Source organism: Hibiscus syriacus, unplaced genomic scaffold, assembly GCF_006381635.1.
Source record: "Hibiscus syriacus cultivar Baekdansim isolate YM2019G1 unplaced genomic scaffold, ASM638163v2 tig00110020_pilon, whole genome shotgun sequence".
Taxonomy (NCBI): domain Eukaryota; kingdom Viridiplantae; phylum Streptophyta; class Magnoliopsida; order Malvales; family Malvaceae; genus Hibiscus; species Hibiscus syriacus.
In genome coordinates this window covers 2,706,987-2,730,989 of record NW_024062568.1, presented here as the reverse complement: position 1 = coordinate 2,730,989, position 24,003 = coordinate 2,706,987, and the positions used below count along the sequence as shown (strand labels likewise).

The window sequence follows — 24,003 nt, the reverse complement described above, 5'->3', positions numbered from 1 at the left end:
CACCCAGTAAAAAAACATTCAGTCACTAGGATCAGAAGAACTGACGATCCACTTCCGTGACTACCGACCCTGTAATCAACTCAAAACTCCAAACTAATGCTAAACTTAAATACAACCAATCAAGTACACAGTGAGAGTGGAAATAATTTTTTAAGAATTATTTTGGATACATTTATAAGTAATATGTTTGTATAACAAATTACGAAAACAATCTATATTATATTTATATAATTACTCTCATAATCAATCGTCACGAAATATAAATAGATGGATTAATTAGAAGTACAATCAAAATTAATCAATGCAATACATAAACAAAATTACAAATACAATTAATACATCATTTTAATTTCAATTAAAATCAACAATTACTGAATACAAACGAAAGAACTGATAATCAAAACATATCCAAACCTATATCAAAATCTCACACGTGCTGCAATTTGAACCTGAAAGATATTTTTTTCTTTCATAATCACATACACCCCTTTCTTTTGCCCATATTATCATATTCTCGCTTACAATATTTGTTTCCTCGGTGGTAAATTTTTCTTAATAATCGAGGCGGCTTGATTTGTATTTCTAAAAATAATTTTATATTCTATTTAAAACGTAGGGTAAAACTACACGTTTAGAATTTAAAACTTTAATTCTATTTAAAATCATACCTAAAGCTTACTTTTTATTTCATTTTAGTATTCCGCCGTTAAAAACTTAATAGAAGTGTTGCATGTGGTATTTTTAAAGGTAAATTACAATATTCATCATTTAATTATATTCTCACTCTTATTCTGGTCACCAAAGTTTAAAAATTTTCAATTTAACTACTCAACTTTCAAATTATTCATGTTTTAATCACTCGGATTTATTTTATTAATAATTTTTGTGACATGATATTTTTATCACTATTTTACCAATATATAAATTAAAATAAAAAAATAAATTTGAAAGTTAGAGTGATTAAATTTGGAGTAATTTGAAAGTTAAGTAACTAAATTAAAAAAAAAGTAAACTTCAGTGACCAAAATAAGAGCGAGAAGATAGTTCTAGTAATGAATGATGTAATTTACCCATAAAAAGTGTCATATTATAACAGTTTCTCTAAGTTTTTTAACATACCAAATGTGTAGTTTACCCTAAAACTAATTATTTTAAAGTTTATTGCATTGCTTAAAGCTTAATATGCATAAAACATATATATATATATATATATATATATATGTACACTACGATTTACTGCATTTGGAGGAGAAATTAACACACATTCGGATTGCGTTTTACTTGACTCGGACAACCGATTTGTAAGGGTTTTATGACTTGTGACAAGCGGAAGGCTTTCGTTGTCTGACAGTTCTCCTTGGACGAACATTATTACAATAGATCTCAAATTGAGGTAGATGTTGCTGATCAAGATGAATAGAATTCAAAAGATGATCAGAACTCTGATAATGTTTAGGAGGTCGAATCTTTTGGCGATCAGAACTCTCATGAAGACGAAACTCCTCTTTACCTATTTGAGACAGCGGTTGTTGACTATGATAGGAATTCTTATCAGTTTCCCGAGACAGATGCTGCTGTTGAATATGATAGGAATTCTTATCAGTTTCCCGAGGCAGATGCCGCTGTTGAAGATTATCGAAACTCTGATAACTTTCACGAGGCAGATTCTTTTGGTGAAGAGAACTCTCGCAGCTTTGAATATACTCCTCATAACTTTCAAGAGGCGGATTCTTTTGTCGAAGATGATCGAGATTCCGACTCTCATAACTTTCCAGAAGTTGCTGAAGATAATCAGACTTGGGAAAACTTTCTGAAGGCTGATGCTGCAGGCTCTCATCGTCGCTGTCGCTTCTCGGTTTTCCCTCGATGTAATCTTCGACCTGGTTCTGTTGATAAGTATCCATTAAGGGTAATCCTTGGGAAGAGTGACTCATCGTTTTCTCCTTACTGGCAACTCAACTCATAAATTGGTTTGGTGTCTTAGTTTAATTAACAGAATTTGCAAGTGGAAGATGATGAAATAATTCCAGGCTTATATCCCGCACTTCCTTAAACAACACTCTTGGCATAGATTCTCCCACTATCTTTTTGAAAAATAATACTCAGAATATATAACGTTCTAATATTTTTAAATATATATATATATATATGTAATATATATTTTTTAAAGTTCCTTAAATTTCTCAATCTTTTTTAAGAAAATATGCTATTCTTTTTTTTTAAATACAGTGTAAATTATAAAATTGACCACTTCATTTTTAGTTTTGTACATTTTCCTCACTAAATTAGAAAAATATAATATTTGATCACTTTCATTTTGTTTAATTAAGCTATGGTCACTTTTATTTATTTCCCCACAAACGACAGTTAAAATTCCAATGACTAAACATATAAAAGTTGATAAGGTAAGTGACTACATCTTAATGAAATAAAAAATAAACATAATCATATCTTATGAAATAAAAACGAAAGCGAATTAAATATTATGTTTTTTGAATTCAGTGAAAAAATGTACAAAACTTAAACGAACATGACCAAATCCTGTAGTTTACCCAAAAATATAATACAATTTTAGATTTTTTTATATTTTAGTTTTTAAAATTTAATATGTATATATATATATATATATTACATGTCACATTGTATATTACTATAGCACCGCATTTTTATTTTTATTTTTTTGTAAATTGAATAATTGCGTATTATAGTAAAAAAGTCACAAACTAAATTGAATTAAAAAACTAATGGTAAAGTATACAAATATCCCCGATTATAAGATATTATTTTGTTGAATTCTCCAACTATTAAAAGTTACAAAATGATCCTCTAACAATATGATGTTGCTTTGTTGAGTCTCTCGACTATTAAAAATTATAAAATGATCACCCAACTATTCATATATTTCAAACTCGACATTTTTTGTATAAAAAATAATTTTCGTATGAGTTGGGAGTTAATGTTGAATGAGATATGATAGTCGTTTGAGATGCTGTGATCATATTTTAACATATTTCAATTAATATTTAACATCTAGCTCAAATTATCATCAAAATTTTAACGAAAAATGATGAGTTTGAAATATATAAATAGTCAAGTGATCATTTTCATAACTTTTAATAGTCAAGAGATTCAACAAAACGTCATATAGTTGGAGGACCGTTTTGAAAACTTTGATAATCATTGACTCAATAAAACAACACTCTATAATCAAATGACCATTTGTGTGTTTTACCCGAAAATGAAATACTAAAACGGTAGTGAAATAAAACTTTAAAAAATAAAATACCATTTAGAAGAATTTTGAAGTCCTTTTTATACAAGGTATTCTAATTACAATAACTAATTATAGCTTTATAAAAAATATTTCAACGGTCATCTTTAAACTAGATCAAAATATTTCAATCCCTATAGTTTGGAAAAGTTTGATATTTAGTTCCCTATACTTAAAAAATTAAATCTTAATGCTTATTCCAGTCTCTAAATTTACTCACTGTAAAGTATGCTAGATGAAAAATAATAATATCATCATCAATAAAAATAATAATTTAATTTTAACTTTCTAAGAACAAAAATTAAATCTCAAATCTCGTTTAACTACAGAAGCTACCAGCATATCTTGACCTCTAACTTACAATGAACACTAATGGGTTTTCAAGCAACCTCAACTTGACCCGATCCCGATCCGAATTAATCCATAGAAGGTCTATCCAACATGTAAGGCATCCATATATCAAACGTGCTAATGAATTTCCCTCATCTCCTTCCTGAAATAGAGAAATTTTGAGTTCTTTGAATTAGAATTCCATGGTATACAACTGTGATCTTACTGTCTCGTAGGGTACAAGAAATATCATCGACCTCGATCTGTTGGATTCGCCACCCGTTCCTCAAAATTGTTATAGATTGAACAACGAATGACAAAAGCTTCCCATTTGAATCATCTCACAAGTGCTTTCAAATACAATTTAAGAGTACAAATTAAACTCGGCTACGACGATGTCCGTGTAAGAAAATCGTTAACTGCTAGACTAGCATCGCCATGGGCAACGGCATCTTCGGGGTCGGGCATGAAGAGACTTGAAGATGAAGCCTGCACATTAAGAAGAACAATGTCCAGTCAGACTAAATATAACCCAACTTTCCTGTATCGGAGAAGAAAATGCACAAGCGATCCGAAAGGCAAACACCCAAAGTTAGAATTTAAGATGGGATATTTCTAATTATCGAACGCCTAACATGATCAGGCGTGTTCATTATCCAGATGAGGTTATCCGTACCTTAGTATCAAGTTGCATCTCTCCATTACTATCTGCAACAAGGGATGCGCCGTGTGCCTTTAACCAGTCAACACAGTCCTCCAATCCATCGGAGTCTTTCTCATCACTTCCTTCATTTGTAGGCATACCATTGCTGAAGCCCAGCACCTGAGCAAGGTATGAAACAGGAACCTGAGGACGATAAGATCGAGACATACAGCTTACAGCCTTATACCGCATTTTCTCAACATAGAGATCTGCAAAAAGAACAGATGAAAGAAAAACCTTAGCGATCCGTTTCATATATGCAATCAGTTCTAGCATTGAGATAACCCGGAGGAGAATACAGTTTTACCCATAAGGCATGCGTTCAAGTTAGGTGCCGTTTTGTATAATCTGAAGAACATGACATAATTTCCTGAAGTCACTGCTGCTCGAACTGCAAGTGCATGCTGAACAGCTTCATCCTTCTTTGCTTCATCAGATAACCTGGAAATCGAAAGCGATAGGATCTTTTGTGTCGATATTCAACCGAAATTCAAGAAATCAAGGGAAAAATCATGTATCGATAAGCAACAGAACTAACCGTGACATTGATGATAAGAGATCTCTGTTGTTGTTTGAGTGCATGATAACACAAAGTAAATTATAAGCAGCAAACTCCATATGGCAACCCTCTATTCCTTCAGCATAAAGGATTTTCAACTGTGATTGGCACTGAACCCATGGAAGGAAAAAGGAAAGTAAATATGATTAAAAATGTAAAATAGTAAAACATATCTTTATATATTTACATTCATTATATCCCACTTTGCAAGTTGCAACAAATTCCAGTTGCCAAATCTTTCAATATGGTGGACGCTAAGCGCCAGCTGACTTAAAATGGCATTACATCCAAAAACTTTCTGAAACTAACGATAAACTTATGGTGAACTTTTTACTCGGAACCTAACTGAAACACATTTTTTTATGTAAAGCCAAAGTTAGCCGTCTTCACAAATGTGCATAATTTTATCAACCATAAAACATCTAGAGACTAATCAATATGATCAGGCTATAGTAATATCAGCTACATATTTGGCATTACTTGACAACTAACTTTGTCACCAAAAGAAATAAAATTAACATGCTAATGATTCCTACAATAGCATACACCCTAACCACAAGTATCCACATGTGTGTTTTAGGCTAAAATACTTAAAAAGCCCTTGTACTTCTCCAAGTTGTCAAGATAAGCATACTTAATAACACGTTAACATATGATTTTTGTGCAATTAAACCCTCAAAAGTACAATTTTTATCTACTAAAGTCCTTAAAAAATTATATTTGTGTAGTTAAACCCCTATGTGCAACAGATTTCTTTTCCCTTTTTTTCTCATGTACAAATGGATTTAACTAAACAAAAGTAAAACATAAACGGCTTAATCGAGTACAATAGAAGGATGAGGGTTTTTCAGTACTTTATCTGTTTGTTTTATATGCATTTTTGTAAAAGCACTATATGTTAATTTAGCTAGGCAAACAAAGCTAAGTGCTAGTGTGGGGGCAAGCATTCAGCCGCATCTGGTACACAAAAAAGTTGAAAACAAAACGATTATGGAAAGACAGAATTTAGTCCCGTCAACAAACCATCTGTTATATGTTACACATTTTAATAAAAGCAGGTAAACAAAAGCTATTCCAAACAAGAAATTATAACAAGCTGTATTAAAGTGCAAACCTGGTTATACTCAGGCAGGTCCCCAACTTCCAATGTAAATCGAGCATGAGTTTCATAAACCTGATTATCAGTGAAATTAAATTTGAAAATCAATACGATGTCCAGGAAATATCAGTTTTAAAAAAGAAACCCCATCCACATCAACATAATCTTATCTTATTTTCTCTGATACAGGGTTATGCATCAGATATACCTTTACTGTTAGCTGGTTACGAATTCTTTGGACAGTTAAGTCTTGGCGAATAGACTTCAACTGATCACACTTATAAAGGTAGTTCTTCTGGGAATTTTGAACCATAAGCAGAGCTTTTTCCAGAACTTCTTCTGGTCTTACCTGTAAATCAACGAGAAAATGCTAAAAAAATATGCAAATACATCATTCTTTTTAAATATTTCAAAAGATGGAACGCAAAGATTACAACACTAAAATGAAATATTGATGATTACAGTGGAGGGATCTGGAGCAGAAGTAAGACGTAAATAACGTTTCTCTATTTCCTGGCATGTTCCTTTCACAGTTAGTGAATCCCAGTCAATGTCTTCAACAGCCCTGCTGCCACCATCTTCAAAGCTTTTGCTAAGCACCAAAGCAGTAGTTCTTCTAGCATATAGATTTCCAGTGCCAGCATTTTTGGCCTTAAAGTGATTACTTTCTGCTCGATTACCTTGCACTTTCTCAAAACGCTTGGAACGGTTTTCACGTCTCTTTCTCTCCTCTGGAGTGTTAGCGAGTGCAATAGCACCAGAATAATATGCTGTTACATTTTGCTCCTTGCCACTATCACTAGATGCATCACCATTATCAGCAGCACTTGCATCAGCAAGACGCTGTCTCTTTACTTGTCTCTGGAAAGTTTTACTAGCAGATTTCTGCTCCATCTGTGGAAACCTAATCTTTTTCATAATATCAGACTTCACCTCAGAATTTGCTCCTGTAGGCTGCACAATAATTTGTTCAATGAAGAAAGCCTGTTAAATTACCTGGAGCATAAGTGCAATGCCTTAAGAACCAATGATAATACTAAACCCTTATGAACAAAAAGAATGCTTAAATCCTATCATAGAATTGCAACAAAAGAACAAATTCAATGGAACTAAATGCTACCTTTGTGTCCTTTTCATCGAGATAAACTCGGCTACCATATTTTGTAGCAAAATTGTTCAGAGAACCCAATTTGTCAACTGGCTTCTCCTCCAATAGAGGCTCCCACCTACTCTTGGACCGTTTAGTTGGACTCTTCTTGAACTTCGAAAATGAAGAAACAAGGGTTGGATTTTGTGAATTGCTGTGAGAAGATAAAAAAAAGGAAGGAAGAGGCATGAGAATTGAGGCATAACAAATTATTTACTAGAACCAAAACAAATGCCATATAATTCAAGATAAATGAAAGCCACAAAATCAAGCACTGATGGAGAACTAGAATGAATACTTCTTATCAGCCATATCTGTATTTGGTATTGGGAAGAGAGGCTCGGCATCCCAATCTCGTGAATGAATTGTACCATCACTAGTTGCCTTGGTAATTATCTGAAAGGGGACAGTAGATGGTGAAGGACAAAGTTAATACTTAATATGAATCCAGCATAAAATAGTCTAAATAGAAGAGCATACAGCAATTGCAAGTAGAACAATAAAAAGATAAAAATGAACTCAAATAACCCAAAATATCCCCCAATATAAATCTAACGAGTCAGCATTAAAAATATAATAGCATATGTGTAGGAGATTAAAAAGTTGTCAAAAATCAATCCATAAAGCCAGGCACATGAATCATTGATCACAATCTTCCTTTCCAGTGGACTCAATATCCACTTTTAAATGATAAAAAAATATAAGAAGCCAGCAAGAGAAGGCCAGCCCAGAGGCTATAGGGCCATCCAAGATTCAAGTTAGCCTCCTTCTTGCTCTCCAGTTGTAAAGATACAATTGCAGTAGTGGAACAAAAAAAAAAGTTTTCATTTAAATAATTTGTAATTACAAGCATATTAAGAATTCATTAACCCAACCTCTTGAAAGAGTGTTTGATTACCATGGCATAAGGGAGGAAGTCATTTTGCATATAATTCTGAATAACAGCTACTAAAATTTTATTTAAAAAATACCCTTACCTCCTTCATGATTTCCTGGCAAGCAGCTGATTGCTTTTCATCCTTACACTGAGACAATGCCCTTTGAACATAATTCTTTAATGATCTTGGGAACACACCATTCTGCAAGCAACAAAGCAGTCATTAATTGTTGTTCCAAAATCTGCCATATCAAAACCATGATATAGGTCTTTTTTTCTGTGAAGGAGGAGGTAATTGAATACACTTGAAGTGAATTATACAATCTAAAGACTGCAGAATATAAGAACAATTTCCAGAAGTATTTTAAGCCTAAATCATCATCTACCACATTGGTGCTAAGGTGCATCTTAATTCAGCACTGCTTAATCAAGCAAGTTAAGCCATATTAGGAGCCAAATATAGAAATAAAGATCGCAGCTTAAATGATTAACAAGACTACCACAAAATAAGGGATGAGCATATAACACATATGGTACAGTAGACACCGACAAATATGTATACATAAAAAATATTATTAAAAAAAATAGTTCAACGATACGATAACATCCGATATGATTTACAGACACAGCAAAGCTAAATAAACCCAAGCATTATTCAAACAAACATATTAAACATAACAAAACAGGTTCAGAACTATATACAATGTTTCCTAGGCATCCATCACCATATTTGGCATGTAGAAGAACTTGAATGAGGCCTGTCATCATTGAAAAAACTATGCCACTAATGGCATGATATAGTTTGCAGAACTTTAGGCAACAAAGAAATTCAGATTAGACAAGATGTATACATTTCAGGTATTCTTGTGCAGATGCTCAACCTAGTTGGCAGAAAGCAAACTATCTTACTCGCCTCATTTTAGCAGAGAAAATTGTAGTAGGATAATTCTACGTTGCTTAATTAATTCCAAGGAAAAACAAATATGCAATCAAATAAGAAAGCTCACCTTGAATACAGACTCAGCTGCAACGTTGGACAACACCCTTTCACTGGATTTTGGCTGGAAAACACTTATATAAGCAGGTTTTGCTATTGCACTGTTTTTAAAACCCTCTTTGTCCAATTTCGGCAAACCCAATGGTAAAATAGAGGCAATTCTGGGATTTGTTTGAATCTGCAGTTTGCTTACCCTTTGTGTCTCCGAAGATTGAACAATTTGTGCAGGTGGTTGGTAATTTTGAGGTGCCGACTGAGCCAAAGGATACTGTAAATTAGGAGGCTGAGGGCAAGCAGTTTTCTGTTGTTCCTGAAAGTTACTATATGAAGATTTAGAATCCAAAGACTTCACAAAATGTGGTTGAACAGGACTAGGATGCTTTTTTTTTTTGATAAGAATGACAGGCCTCCTTAAAAACCTCCTTCTTGATCAAAGAAGGAGGAAAAGAGTGCCTTAGAAACTTTATTACTCCTCCGAAATTACATAAGATTTAACGTAGACACCATACTGAAAAAACACAACAGACTAAGCTACTCAACATAACCGAAAACCTAAACTCAAACGATAAAACGCACTGGAAACGACTAAACATCAACCAATTCCCATCTTTGCTAAACTATCAGCCTCCCCCATTACACACCCTTGGAATCAGTCTAATAGAGTGCACCCTGTCCGTGATAAAAGATGAAATCTCTTTAACTAATGGGAGGATAAAAACTGGGGCCATAGCTGGTGTATGGACCCATTCCACAGCCGACTTACAGTCACTTTCCACAATCAACCTTCCAACCTTAACCCAACAAGAATACATATAGATTTCAATGCCTCTCTTAATAGCCTTTAACTCAGCAACCGGCGGGGGACCCTGACCTACATTTTCTGAAAAAGTCAGAAGGGAGTTGCTATTCCAATCTCTCAAAATACCTCCTATACCTCCATTTGAGCCATCAAGTCTAACAGCTCCATCGACATTCATCTTCAAAAAATCCATAGGGGGTGGAATCCAGCGAGAAACCTGAAAATTGTAAATGTTGAGAGCTTTAATACCATCTGCAAGAGATGGATCACCAATCAGCACATCCTCCTGAATAGGACACTTAGGATACTTGGCTAGAAACCATTTAGATAACCTGAATCTAGCAATAAAAAACAGAGACATCCTATCCAAGGGGAACCATCGAACACCATTGCATTCCTAGCTTTCCATATCGACCAAAATACTACTCCCGGGATAAATTTCCAAATCAACGATTTCCCCCTCAGCTCACCCCAAGAACATAGCAAAGAAGGTGGATCCTTTGGAAGGACTAAGGCTATTTCCCAATAGCTTGCTATCTTGTTCCAAAGTTCCCAAACAACATCACATGAAATAAATAAATGCTGAACTGATTCCACCTGTTTTTACAAAACGGACATAAAATTTCATCCCCTAGCTGCAAACCTCTTTTCACCAACTCCTCTCTCACTGCCACTTTCTGATGAGCTAGCTGCCACAGGAAGACTTCAACACGAGGAGGAGATAAACCCTGCCACACCCCTTTTACCCATAAATCGGACTCCCCAGACACCTTGCCGAGTTCCTTTCTACAAGATTTCACTGAAAACAGTCCATCCCCACTTGCAGACCAAGAAAGAAAGTCTTCAACTGAATCAGTCAGTTTAAAGTCCTTCAGTTTTGTCATTAAATCCAGCCACTGATCCAACTCCCAGTCACACAAATTCCTTCTGGTATCGATGTTCCACACCCAACCGTTCGAATCTGAACTTCCAAACTCAGCGACCATACCCCATTTATTTGTTGACAACGCATACATTCTAGGGAAAAGATATTTTAAAGGAGACTCATCAGCCCATGAATCCGTCCAAAATGCAATAGACTTTCCATTTCCCAGTTTCAACTTGGAGTTAGATCTGATACGTTCACCCTCCGAGTCGTTCTTCAAGAATTGTTGGCAATCCCTCTCCAAATCCAAGAAGATTTGGGCGAAAAAACCTTACAAATAGACATGGAATTACTACTTACCTTGTGCCTGCAACATAACACACTTTTCCACAAAGTATTTTTTTCATTGGCGAACTTCCACACCCATTTTCCCAAAAGAGCCCGATTAGATTTTCACATCAAGAACACCAAGGCCACCACAATTTAGAGGCGTGCAGACTGATTTCCAATTAACCCAGTGTATCTTCCTTTTGTCCTCATTATCCCCCCATAGGAAACTGGCCATTAAAGAATTAAGCTTCTTCCAATTTTACAAGGCATTCTAAAAGAGATAAGAAGAATATTGGTAGGGATGTTAACACCGACTTTAATAAAACTGTCCTGCCCGCCAATGAGAGACAATTAGCTTTCCAGCCGGCTAGTTTGGAACTAAAATTCTTGAAAACTGGATCCCATAAGGCTTCTGAGTTTTTCTTAGCACCTAGAGGAAGTCCCAAGTAATCTGTTGGAAGAGAATCAATAGAGCCCCACCGAAGATGCCCATTCTGATAAAACTTCCTCTTCCACATTAATACCAAATAGCTTACTCTTAGCTAGATTAAGATGCAACCCTGTCATAACACTAAAAATCCTCAATACTCTCTTGACATTCTTAATCTGGGAGAGATGCTTGACAGAAGATGATCAAGTCATCTGCAAATTGTAGATGTGTCAATCGAACAGAATTTTCAGATTCCCCAATAACAAAGCCTTGAAACAGACCCCTGTCCACTGCTTTAGATATCATCAAATTAAGCAGCTCACCTACAATGTTAAACAGTAGGTGATAAACTGCACCCTTGCCTAAGTCCTTTGGCCATGTGGAACTCTTCCGATGGAGACCCGTTTACGAGAACTGAGATTGAAGCTGTTGAAATACACTGAGATATCCACGACAACCATCTCTTACCAAAACCCATCTCTGACATTATTCTAATTAAAATTGGCCATTCCACGGAATCATAAGCCCTACGAAAATCTACTTTGAAGGCAACCCCTTTTAACCCTTTTTTCCTCCAGTAATCAATCCCTTCGTTTGCTATAAAAGCACAATCCAGCAACTGTCTCCCTGGTATAAACGCAAACTGAGAGTGACTAATAATATCACCAACACAACAACTCAGTCTCTTCGAAAGAACTTTAGAAAGTATCTTGTATAAGCTGCCTACAAGGCTGATTGGTCTAAATTCCTCTACACTGTCCGGATTAAGCTTCTTCGGAATAAGTGTGATAAAAGCATGGTTTATACCGTGCTCCCATTTCCTTCCAAAATAGAAATCTTCAAAAAATTTCAACACGTGCTCCTTTAAAATCGGCCAGCAGTTTTTAAAGAAACCCATGGTGAAACCATCTGGTCCTGGAGCTTTAGAGCTGTCTGATGAGACTATAGCTTGCCAAATTTCCTGTTCTAAGAAGTGCTCTTCAAGCTTCTTAGACTGATCCCGTGTGTCAGGTAACTATCATAAGCACCAGTGATTGTTGCACCAGGCTGAACAAAATGTGCACAAAAAGATGAAAAAGAAATTAAGTAATAAGCATCCAAAGAAAGATACTACTAACATACAGTAAAGCAACAAGAAGTGCATTATACAATTCATGATGTGCCTGCCCTATAATATGATAAGTAAAAAAAGTTATCATTTTCCTCCCAACTATACCATGAAACCCACCTTTCATTCTGGGTGTACCATATAGGACACTAATTGCTTTTTAATCCAGGAGTATTGATTTAACTAAAATATTAAATAACTCCAAGCAAAGTCGAGCATGCAATAGAATCAGCAGTATTATCACAATAAGCATACATAGCATAAGGAAGGAAGCAAACCATACAAGACACAATATAGTGATCATTATTACTGTTAATAACTAAAAGCCCTTGGTTTGCATTAAGAAACTTACTACCTAAAATTGCTCACTGTGACACTGAAAAAACTGAGGAATTTGAAATAATCATATTTGCATCATAACAGCATGGATAAACATATTGTGATTCGATAGATTCTATGCCATTAAAGCATCATCCACTAAAAACAATAATGCTAGTGGTATAATGTTTTAAAGTCAGAGACTCAGAACAACGAGTTAATACCTAATGAATTGTTAGATTTAAAAGTAATAACAGTCCCAATTTTACCACATAAAGGTAAAATGTTGGTCTAACTTTGAAACAAACTTTCCCCAATACGGCATTCATAGCATGCTCTAATTAGTTTCAAAGAAAGTATATTTTATAAACTTCCAAAACCCTTAATTTTAAGAGCAATGAAATCTTACCAGGTGGAAGCATCCAAAATTCATTACCTAATTATGTAGAAGAATAGCAAATAGGGTATAATATATATCCCATCAAACAGAAAATTTATCAATAAGGATCACACACAAAATAGTGCACCTATCATATTGTACATCAAATCCAACAAAACAGAAACATAAGTAAACTATGTGCAAAAACACACTTCAAATAATCACCTTCAATATATAATACAGCAAAAGGCATAAACATAAACAAATAATAATAATGAAAGAATGCACACGTTAAGATTAGTAGATAACTCAAACAAGTCATAACTATACATGAAATCAGCTAATCCTGGACCTTGCATCCAACATAAACTCAAACCTGTGACAAAGGTGTTTGAGATGAACTGGACTCTGGCCTCCAAGGTGGAGCAAAAGTTGTAGGGGCTTGACTGTTTGAAGTGGGATATCCACCACTAAAACCAGGAATCTGAGACACCTGAGACTGTTGAGTGGATGATCTACCAACAGACAAGTTTTCCGTTCCAGGAGCACAACTAACTTCCGTCTGATTGTAGTAATCAGCCCACTGCTTGTAATGCTGCTGATAATGCAATGAATTTGCATCTGCATTACCGGCAGCATAAGCCCCACTTGTATCTGGAGGGTAGTTTGAATATTGGTGGTGAGAAGCATAATTTGCATAATTGCCTCCATTCCATGTGGTAGTCTCATGAGTGTAACTGCTACTTGGGTAACCTCCAGCTGTCTGATAATCACCAGGATTGTAGTAAGTGCTTGGATGACTTGTAGGCCCAGAATAAGACCCTGTATTCTGAAATGAGGAAATAGGCTGATATGGAGCACCTGTGTTTTGATATGCTCCTACTGGCTGAGAGTAAGATGGGTTAGGTTGTTGCTGATAAACACTATAGTAACCTTGGTAACCTGTGCTCCCATGTGAATAAGGATCAGCAGAATTTGAGTATGAAGTATAGGCACTATAGTCAGGTTGTGCATTTGTCGCTCCTAAGCTTGATGCAGTAGCAAGAGAGGCTGCATTAGAGCCATCCTGGACAGTTCTTGAGGATGGCTCACTGTGCTGGACATGGTGGTAAGTGGAATTTGAAAAACTTCCATTTTCTGCAGAGTGATTATCTACCCTATACATGTTCCATAATGCAGCTTCCGAACCAGTTGTAGTGGGAACATATAAAGGAGTCTGGCCTTGACTTGCATTAACAACATACCGATTCTGAGAAAAAAGAAACAAAAGTTAGTGAATGACATATGAAGGCATGAACCAACCAAAATAATAGAATCATAAGCCAGTTAATATGAAAGTAAATAACTAATCTAACTAATCTAATATAAAATTCAACTAAATCAGATTATTTATAAAATATGCCATTAACTTGGATGTGGTAAGCACAAATCAAACCATCCACCACGTAAAAACCTGAACATTTTCAAACAAACCATTGATGTAAACTTAAACCCCTTTCACAACAAGAAAACTCCACAACCAATACAAACATCTTACAAACTTCAAACCCAATATTCATTACAAATAATGCCTTTATGTTCATGATTACAATACTTCCTTAATCCAACTGCAAACCAACCTAGTTCACAACAAGCAAATTTTTTTCTCGCATGAAAGCCTAAAGAGCCAAAACCGAGCTAAACAATTCAGTAACTTCAAACTGAACTTGTTGCAAACAACAACACTGTCTCTCAACTAAGATTATGAAACCCTTTTAACGTTGGAATGAACTCTATATCCAAACCCAATTCACGACACAAACATTTTTTGTTTCAAAAATGCTTAAGGAGAATAACATAACATAACACTTCAACCCTAACTACAAGCTATGTTACCACCTTCAATATTTGATTTCAACACCTTTGTCATCAATTCTAAAGTAACTACATCAAGCAACGCTATTCAGCACAATATTACCTAAAGCACTAAAATCCAACTAAATAACTTAGAAACTTCCATCACAATCTTTCCTACAATCTTTGATTTTCATTTTCGAAAATCCAAAGCAAATTCGTAAGAAAGTCTACTATTAATTTATTACCTTTAGGGGGTGTTTGGTTCAAGGATTGTGTCCCATGTTTGGTTGGTCGGGAATCTCATTCCCGGTAATGTTTTATTACCAATAGTAGATTTTTTTAGGTATATTACCGGGAATATCACTACCTCCCTTCCCTTAGGTATTTAAACATTACCAGTGTTTTTGACTAAAATGCCCTTAAATTTTTATTTTTTTTTCAAAAATATTCTTCTTCTGTCATTGAATAATAAAAATTCTACGAAAGTTAAATTACAAATTTATCCTTAAATTATTTTAGATTTACAAAAAAAATCTATAATTAAAATTTTATATGAAGTTCAGGGTTTAAAAAAAATTTAACTTTTCATTAAACCTTTTTTATATTTTTAATTTTGTAAAAAAATTATATAAATATTATGAATTTAATTTTTTAAAGAAAATATATAAATATTTTACAATTTGTAATATTTTACAAATATATAATAAGGACAATTTGGTTAAATATACATTCTAATAATCTTTTATTCCTTTAACCAAACACGGTAATTTTACATTCCTGCTAAATCAATCAAACACAAAATACAACATTCCCAGTAATCCTATTCCCTGGTAATCTTTTATTCCCACTGGTAATCTTTTATTCTCAATGGTAATCTTTTATTCCCACTGATAATCTTACATTTCGTGAACCAAACGCACCCTTAATATTCGATCTCAATATTTTGTTAACCCAACCCATTACCTAAATCAACTTCTTTAGCCATTTTAGCATTTTTCTCGAAACAAAGAAAAGGGAGAAATTACCTCAACAGAACTCGGGTCAACTGAGGCTAATGTTTGCGTATTAGTAGCTTGATTCATCATGTCATCACCATCCCTATATTTCACCAAAAACAAAGGAGAACAAACAGAAAATTAGCACCGTAAAAAAAACTACTAATCGTATCAAATCAAGAATTAAGCTACCCGGAATAAGTTAAAACTTTTGCATTTAAATAATACTATAAAAATTTGGGGGGGGGGAATACAACAAAACCCTAATTAAATTTAAAGGAAACTGACCAACTTCTTACCTTAAAAAACCCTTGGAATCAATGTGGGAGAACGTATTTAGCAGCAAATAACACAGTTTTGAGATCGAATGACAAAACCCACAGAGGAAAAAACAACAAAAAAGGAAATTTTATATGCCAAACAATTGAATACAAGGATTGATCAAGTAAAAATAATAAAAACAACAAAGAGCAGAAATAAAGATGAAAAAAATTGAATTAAAAGGAAATAAACCCAAGAGCGAGAAGAACAGACAGACAGAGGAGAAAGAGAATCGGAAATTTATAATTGAAAAACAAAATAAATAAATAAAAATAAGGGGGGGGGGACTGGGGATTTTGATAGTAGGTGGATTTTAATGGCTTTGGGCCGATCCGTCGAAATCTGTTAAAAAACGGACCCTCTTTAGGAGATCTATCTATTAAAAAAGACAACTTGATAGGTATAGATTTATTGTTTTCAGTACTAAAAGAGTTTCAATTTCTCGACTAATTCGATTATCAATTCAATTTAATTTGTTAATCGGTTTAATTTTTTATTTAGTAATAAAACCGAATAAATTAATATTATATTAATAATTGATTCTACTCGATTTTTTTAATCTTTCTCACGAAATTTTCTCGAGTTATTAATAATTCTTTTTCTCATATAATTATAAGTTTGTTTTCTCGAGTATAATGTGACTCGACTTTTTTAAAATTTGATTTTATTGTTATAATGTTTTTTAAGATTTATTAATTTAGTATAAAATATCAAATTGTCGATGTTAAATCTAAATTTATTAATTTAGTATAAAAAACAAATTTATTAATTCACTTTGTATTTGTATTATTGTTCACGATACGTTTCACTTATTTCAATGTACTCTGACTTATATAGGGATGATAATAAGTAATGTTGGGTTGAGTTTCGGTTAATTTGATTTAGCTTGAGAAGTATATTTTTTTTGTTTAAATTTGATCTGATTTAAATTTAGAATGTCCCATTCGATTTGAAATTCGATCTAAATTTCATGATAAAAGTTCACCTTTAACCTGGTTGATATAAATATATAAAAATTTATTTTTTATTCGATAAAATAAGAACATTACTGAAGAAAAATATAAAGATTGATATTATAACAATTTTTCTATATATAATTAATATGATATCGGGTTGAATTAGAGATTTTCACACACACGTGCACACAACATCCACACGCAGACGCACAAGCGCACGCGCATATGCACACACTCCTATCAAATTGAATTAAAATTCATTGAATTCGGGTCAACTTATTATCCTTACGTTTATATATCTCTTTCATCGGAAATTATCCAAAGTCGAGATAGTTAGTTTTTCATTTTCATTCTTTTACTTTTTTTTGTTTGTTTTTTTTGTTATTTATTGTCTATCGCTATTAATGGTTTTCACCGTGGACGTTGACTGAATAAGATTGGTGATGGTGACTCGAGGTTAGTTTGATTGTGGTTGTGGTGGTTAGGACTTAGATGAAACAATGACGACGAAGGGTTTGACGATCGTAGAAAGATAATGAATTTATTGAATATGATGGGTGTTGTGTTTAGATATGATGATGATTGAAGGAATGTCTGACTATAATAACACAATAACGACTGCTAAATAGTTTGAGATGTTTAGAATTTTCTTAAAATAACACTTTATCGTGTCATGCCATATTTTTAACAAAAACCGACAACTATGATCATAATGAAAATAAATAAAAATCAATGATATATTATAAGTTTTTAAAGTTTAGTGACTAAATTAATAGCGTTCTACAAATTTAAGGATCACTTATATAGTTAATCATTGTTTTTATGTGCTTTTCAATATTATTAGACCCATCTCATAAAATTCTTTTTAAAATCACATTATTCAAATTTCATCGTCTTTAAATCTTATGGTTATATTTGCAACTTAAAAAAAAATCCTCCTTTTAGACCGAGTTTACGTTTGAAACATTCCACCTTCTCCAAGCCCATTAACGTAATTCCGCGAAAGTAGATGGGGAGTTTTCGTAATTAAACCATCTCTTTATCTTTGAATGTTGACTTGTTCTTATCCTCCGGCCTATAAATAATGAAAAAGAAAACGACGCGTTTAACCGCTCTCTCTGTTTTTTCTTCGTAGAAATTCTAGGGCTTTTCATTCTTTCCTTCTTCGCATTCCTCTTTTGAGATTTCAGCGTAAGTTTTCTTCTTTAATTTTTAACTTTTCTTTTCTCTCTCAATTTCGATTCTCATTAGCTTATACATTCGTTTTCTTTGTTGTTTATTTATAGATCTCAAAGGTTGATGAGTTTTCAAAATTGAATTTCGATGCTTTTTATGCTAATCTCTCCCCTGCATATCGTTTATTCATTTGCTTGTTTGTTTCCTGTTTCATGATTTTTTAATTGTAATTGTAATTGCAATTGTAATTTAAAGTTCACTATTTATTTATGCTTATCACAGATTGAAATCCGAAAATTTAAATAATACGCGAATTTTGTTCTTTTCTTTCATTATTTCAGAAAAAATGTGTCTTCCCCATTATGATATGCATAATAAGACTTTTTTAGTGTATAGAAACAAGGTTTTATTTAGATTCTATATGGTTGCGGCTTTTATCACTTGATATTTGTGTGCATTTGGATGTAAAGATTCTTCTTTTTCCCTTTGGAAATCAAAATGGTATGCTTTTGGCATGAACAAGGCATTTATATTTCTATATTTGTTAGAGAAAATAAAAAATGCTAGAATTATCATTGAAGTTTAGTATGATACATGTAAAATAGTTTACGGCTTCCTGTTTTCCATGGTAACCTTTTAGAGAGCGAAGGCATCCAGTAGAAATCACAACTGAAAGGAAGCTTTAAGACATCTTGAACTCAAATTAGACCGTTGTGTTATGCAGGAAAAGAAATATTTCTTCTATGACATGTTATATGTAAATCTGGGTGATTGTGTGTTTTTGGTTTCTATGGAAATAGTTATTGCAGGTAAATAAAAATGCCTAGGTATGATGATCGCCGCAGCAGTGGTACTCGCCTTTATGTGGGTCACCTATCATCAAGGACACGATCACGTGATCTCGAGGACATGTTTAGCAGATATGGGAGGTAATCTAATCTCTTTTTATTTTAAGAATTTGTAAACTTTGTAATTGACTAATTGTTACAATTAGTTGAGTGGTTTGATAGTTTCTTTTGCTAAGTTTACTTGTTTCAAGTGTTCCATTTTCTCTATTTGGGTGTTCATGATTTTTTTATTCTTTTGCATGGGTGGCCATTAGGATAGGTTCTGAGTGTAGTGATGATGATGTGGGAGAAAATAGAGCACTTGCCAAGCCCTTGTGGTAGTGCTTGACATATGTTCTTCCTTATAAAATATGAGTGAGAATGTTGCACCCCATCACGTGTCTGTGTGGTTTAACTTGAATGATCTTGTTGAAGGTCTCTTGGCTTTTGCCTAACCTGGAGGTCTATGGTGAGAGGGTGCCATGGTGGATTTGGCGAGTTTTTCTGTAGTGTTATTGCGTGTTTTTATCGAAATGGAACAAACTCAAAAGTGGTGTTTTTGGTTCAACTGTGAGGGGCGAACTATCAACCCTTCGATAATTGTGTCTTGATGGCCTTACTGTTTCTGGCACCCGTTTGCGCAGAATACGTGATGTGGATATGAAGCGCGACTATGCATTTGTTGTATGTATTTCTTGACTCTCATAATTTAAATCAAAACAACTTCTCTTATCTATAAATTTCTTCAGCATATGTTGAAAATATGATCGTTTTGCTTGGATATTTTTTCCTTTTTGTGTATGTGTTGTTTGCCTTCTGGATATCAGGAATTCAGTGACCCTAGAGATGCTGATGATGCAAGATATTCATTGAATGGTCGAGACTTAGATGGAAGCCGTATCATTGTTGAATTTGCTAAGGGGGTAAGTTTTGTTGTCTTTCAGACATTAATTCCTCAATAATATTGAAAGGGACTAATATTACATGTAAGCCCTTGACTAGTTTAATCTTTCACCGGTTAATCTTACAATGAATTCATTTCTTTAATTCCTTCAGATCTTTGGGTGATGTGAACCATAAAATCCCCATTTTCAGTTCAGCCTTGCAGCATGACTCGTTAACCTTCTTTTTATTTGCATATGCGCTCATTGCATGTCTATTTGATGTGACACATGTGAGTATTTTACCTAATATGTTGGCCTGCTGTGTGATGGCCTATTTTGCATCTAATAAAATTCCCAAATTTTAGTCGACCGGTTTTGAATATACAACCGAATGGTGAAATTTGAAAGGCAGAGAGAGATGGTGAAATTTGAAGGGTAGAGAGAGATACGGATGGGAATGTTGGTCTAATATGGCGACATTTGGTTTCCCCTATACACTCCGAACTGATTTCAATTTTTTCAAAATTTTCATTTATTTAATATAATTTGTTGTTTTTAAAATAAATTAATTAGAGTTAAATCTTGTTAAAGAGTATACACACACACACATACATATATATATATATATATATATTTGAAAAAATAATTATGATCATCCTGATATAAGTTGGTGAGTGTGGAATAAACAATTTCTGTCTTAAAAAATGTATGATCATTCTAATATAAGTTATTCTCTATATACCCTGGGGTTGCATAGGCACTGCATCATTTTATTCTGTTGTTTCCAAATCCTTGTACTGATTGTTGTCCTGGAATTCATTGTGAAGTTTGTTGGTAATATTTCTTGATCATTGAATCTGATCTGACATGTAATTTAGGTACCTCGTGGCCCTGGTGGGTCTCGTGATTACCCTGGAAGAGGGCCTACTCCTGGGTCAGGACGCTGCTTCAACTGTGGAATTGATGGCCACTGGGCCCGTGATTGCAAAGCTGGGGATTGGAAGAATAAGTGCTATCGTTGTGGAGAACGAGGCCACATAGAAAGAAATTGTCAGAACAGTCCTAAGAAACTAAGGTCCTATCTTGCTATTCTTTTTATTTTGATCAGTTTGGTTTGGATGGATGTGTTATGTTATTTTATCATTAGCTTCCATATCATTTAGTTATGAGACTACTCTGTTGGTGCAGCCGTAGACCCCGTAGTTACTCACGCTCGCCTAGTCCCCGTCGTGGTAGAAGCAGAAGCCGCAGTTATCACGCAAGGCACAATGCCAGGTTTGTCAACTTTCCTGCAACAGGATTTCAGTTCTGAAATATAGATGGCTTTTCTACTTTAGTACCTTGAAAATATCGAGTCTTATGTGAATTCACTTTGTTGTATTACTTTCTATGACAAAATTAAAATGTACCATCTTTTTTATTCGATTGTCCATGACCTACCCTGCCATCCCATGCAGGTCAAGATAACTAAGGGAGATTTAATTGATAGAATTGTTTTATTTTGTTACTTCTGGGGCTTAGTCTTCTTTGCGCTCAATCTTGACTTTATGCAGTAGATCGAGATCACCTGCAAAGAGAGAAAGGAGTTTGGAGCGTTACGATAGAAGATCAAGGAGCCCTAAGCGCCACAGGGGATCTGCATCACCATCCGGAGGGAAGAAGCGTAGTCCGGTTCCCAATGAAAGAAGCCCACCACAAGAGAAAGATAGCCCTTCCCCAAGGGATGCCAGGGGCAGGAACAACAATGGTTCAGATTACAGTGCAAGTCCGAGGGGAAGAAACAGAAGCCCAGATCGTGAAGTTGGTGCTGAGGACAGGGCTTATAAGAGCTCTCCGAAAGAGAAAGAGAACGGCCAGAGCCGCAGCCCTAGCCCAGCCCCTAGGGATGACCGGAGCCCTATTTACGATGACGAGGATAATCATGCTTCTCCTAGACGCAGTGAATCAAATTAATCGATGGTGGTTTGAATTGGTATGTCTTGGTGACGAATCTCGGTTTGCAGGAACTTGAGTTTTTATATCTTGGATAACTTCCTATTTCTTGAACATCAAGCACTATTAAGATTTATTGTTCTCTATTATTTTGCCTTTGGTACTGCGATAAAAACATTTCATCATTTGACTGTCGTAGTCACTGATGGATCTGGTGCTACTACTCGAATTTGAATCTACCAATTTGTGCTAAGGAAGGGTGTTTCTAGTTTTGTCATTGGCCTTTACCTCCTCGTTCCTTTTCTTTTATGCCAGTTGCTGTATGTGAGTATAGGTGTTAATGGATCGATTCAGGTTTATGCACGAGATTAATATATAATTCATGTTTGTCTAGACTCGATATTCGTCAAAATATGGACTTCAAATTTTGTCCGAGTCGGCGGATTTGTAAATGATCACTCAGTCGTGTCTGACCCCCTCAATACTTCTTTTAAAAATATTTTATTTTTATGTTAATATTTGATAATTATATATATATATATATATATATATATATATTAAAATCATTTAGTCTATTGTAAATTTTTTACTACAAAGATTACGTGATTTAGTGATTAGAGTTGTTCCACCCCTCACATTGTCTAGGCTCGATTTCTGCTTTCTGGTCTAATTGGATGTAAAATTTATTACATTTATATTTAAAAAACAATCTTGAAAGGAATCATAAGAGGTATGAAAAGAGGAAAGAGAAAACCCCTAGCACTTGAAAATAATCTCTCTTTTCTTGTAAATGTTCTTTTTGTTCTTGAACAATGCCAATATGGTAAGGATATCAAAGTTGGATTTTTTTATAGATTTTGTCTGTAATTATTTCTAAAGTTGTTGATATATTTTTCAAACTTAGAGATTACTTTTTATTCTCTTAAGAATTTTAATAATTTAATAGTTGTTTTGTTCCTATACTTGGCTCGATTTTGTCTATTCTTAAAAGGAAAAAAATGCCCAATTCAAAATTGTCATGTTTAGTTAAGGTAAAAATCTTAAAAATGCAAAATATGAGAAAATCCTAAAAAATCTCTTTTAAAAAGTTAAATTTATATATTTTTTATTTTTAAAATGTGGTTATTTTAAATTTATTTTCAAAAAATTATAATATAATTATAGAATTATAAAAGTTCCAAAACATCAGAACATGTTTAAAGTTTTCGATTGCTTTTTTATTTTGAAGAACTTTTTAGGATTTTCTTATATTTTTCCTTATATTTTAATGGAAAATTATAATAAGGTAACAACGTAAGCAAAAATGATAATACAAGTGTCAAACCGATAAAAGTATTGTATAATTACAATAAAGTATCCAAAAGAACTATTAAACATCTGAGCCACAGGATGTATTTATGACAAGCCACATCAGTTTTTAACAGATTTACAACTTTAGGTAACTAAGTTTTTTTAAAAATAATAATAAAAAATTTCAAAGGTACCAATAGTCAATTGGTTTAATGAGACAAAGAACAAGACTATATTCCTTTAGCAAAATTAAATATTCAAATCTTGATATTATGAATGAAGTAAATTAGATCTGAAAAGTCATCTCCATAATAGACTTTCGTATTACCCGATCCAGATTAAAGGTTAACGATCGGATATTACGATAATTAATAAAAAAAAAGGGGGACTATTTTGAAGGCTGAATACACCTCTAACATGTATAAGTATGCCACATCTTATATATTAGAAAATAATTGCATTAAATTATTTGACGTAATTCATGAAAAATTAGCCTCAAGTTCCAAAATGTAGAAACTAGAAACGATAAAATTATCCTTAAATAAAAAATGAAATGATCAAATTATAGTAGAGG

At 33.8% G+C, this 24,003-nt stretch overlaps 2 protein-coding genes across 5 annotated transcripts; one reads left to right on the top strand and one right to left on the bottom strand.

Annotated features, from left to right (window-relative positions):
- Positions 1-3,770: 3,770 nt before the first annotated feature.
- On the bottom strand, positions 3,771-16,551 carry LOC120213272 (SAC3 family protein A-like). The gene is made up of 17 exons (XM_039211439.1): positions 16,343-16,551; positions 16,074-16,146; positions 13,589-14,461; positions 12,403-12,454; positions 11,939-11,947; positions 10,553-10,568; positions 8,994-9,354; positions 8,087-8,188; positions 7,408-7,505; positions 7,083-7,263; positions 6,425-6,916; positions 6,171-6,311; positions 5,978-6,037; positions 4,843-4,973; positions 4,612-4,745; positions 4,278-4,513; positions 3,771-4,090 (listed from the first exon to the last, which is right to left on the bottom strand). The coding sequence occupies exons 2-17, from the start codon at positions 16,131-16,133 to the stop codon at positions 3,989-3,991; spliced, it is 3,048 nt and encodes a 1,015-aa protein (XP_039067370.1). The 5' UTR covers positions 16,134-16,146; positions 16,343-16,551; the 3' UTR covers positions 3,771-3,988.
- Positions 16,552-18,436: 1,885 nt separating this feature from the next.
- On the top strand, positions 18,437-22,416 carry LOC120213270 (serine/arginine-rich splicing factor RS2Z33-like). Of its 4 annotated transcripts, none has more exons than XM_039211436.1 (7): positions 18,437-18,511; positions 19,297-19,425; positions 19,968-20,007; positions 20,151-20,246; positions 21,086-21,282; positions 21,396-21,482; positions 21,764-22,416. In XM_039211436.1, the coding sequence occupies exons 2-7, from the start codon at positions 19,316-19,318 to the stop codon at positions 22,158-22,160; spliced, it is 927 nt and encodes a 308-aa protein (XP_039067367.1). In that variant the 5' UTR covers positions 18,437-18,511; positions 19,297-19,315; the 3' UTR covers positions 22,161-22,416. The 4 variants fall into 4 exon arrangements, with proteins under 4 accessions (XP_039067367.1, XP_039067366.1, XP_039067369.1 ...); XM_039211435.1 differs by having other exon boundaries at positions 21,761-22,416; XM_039211438.1 differs by lacking the exon at positions 18,437-18,511 and adding an exon at positions 19,599-19,661 and having other exon boundaries at positions 19,759-20,007; positions 21,761-22,416.
- Positions 22,417-24,003: the final 1,587 nt, after the last annotated feature.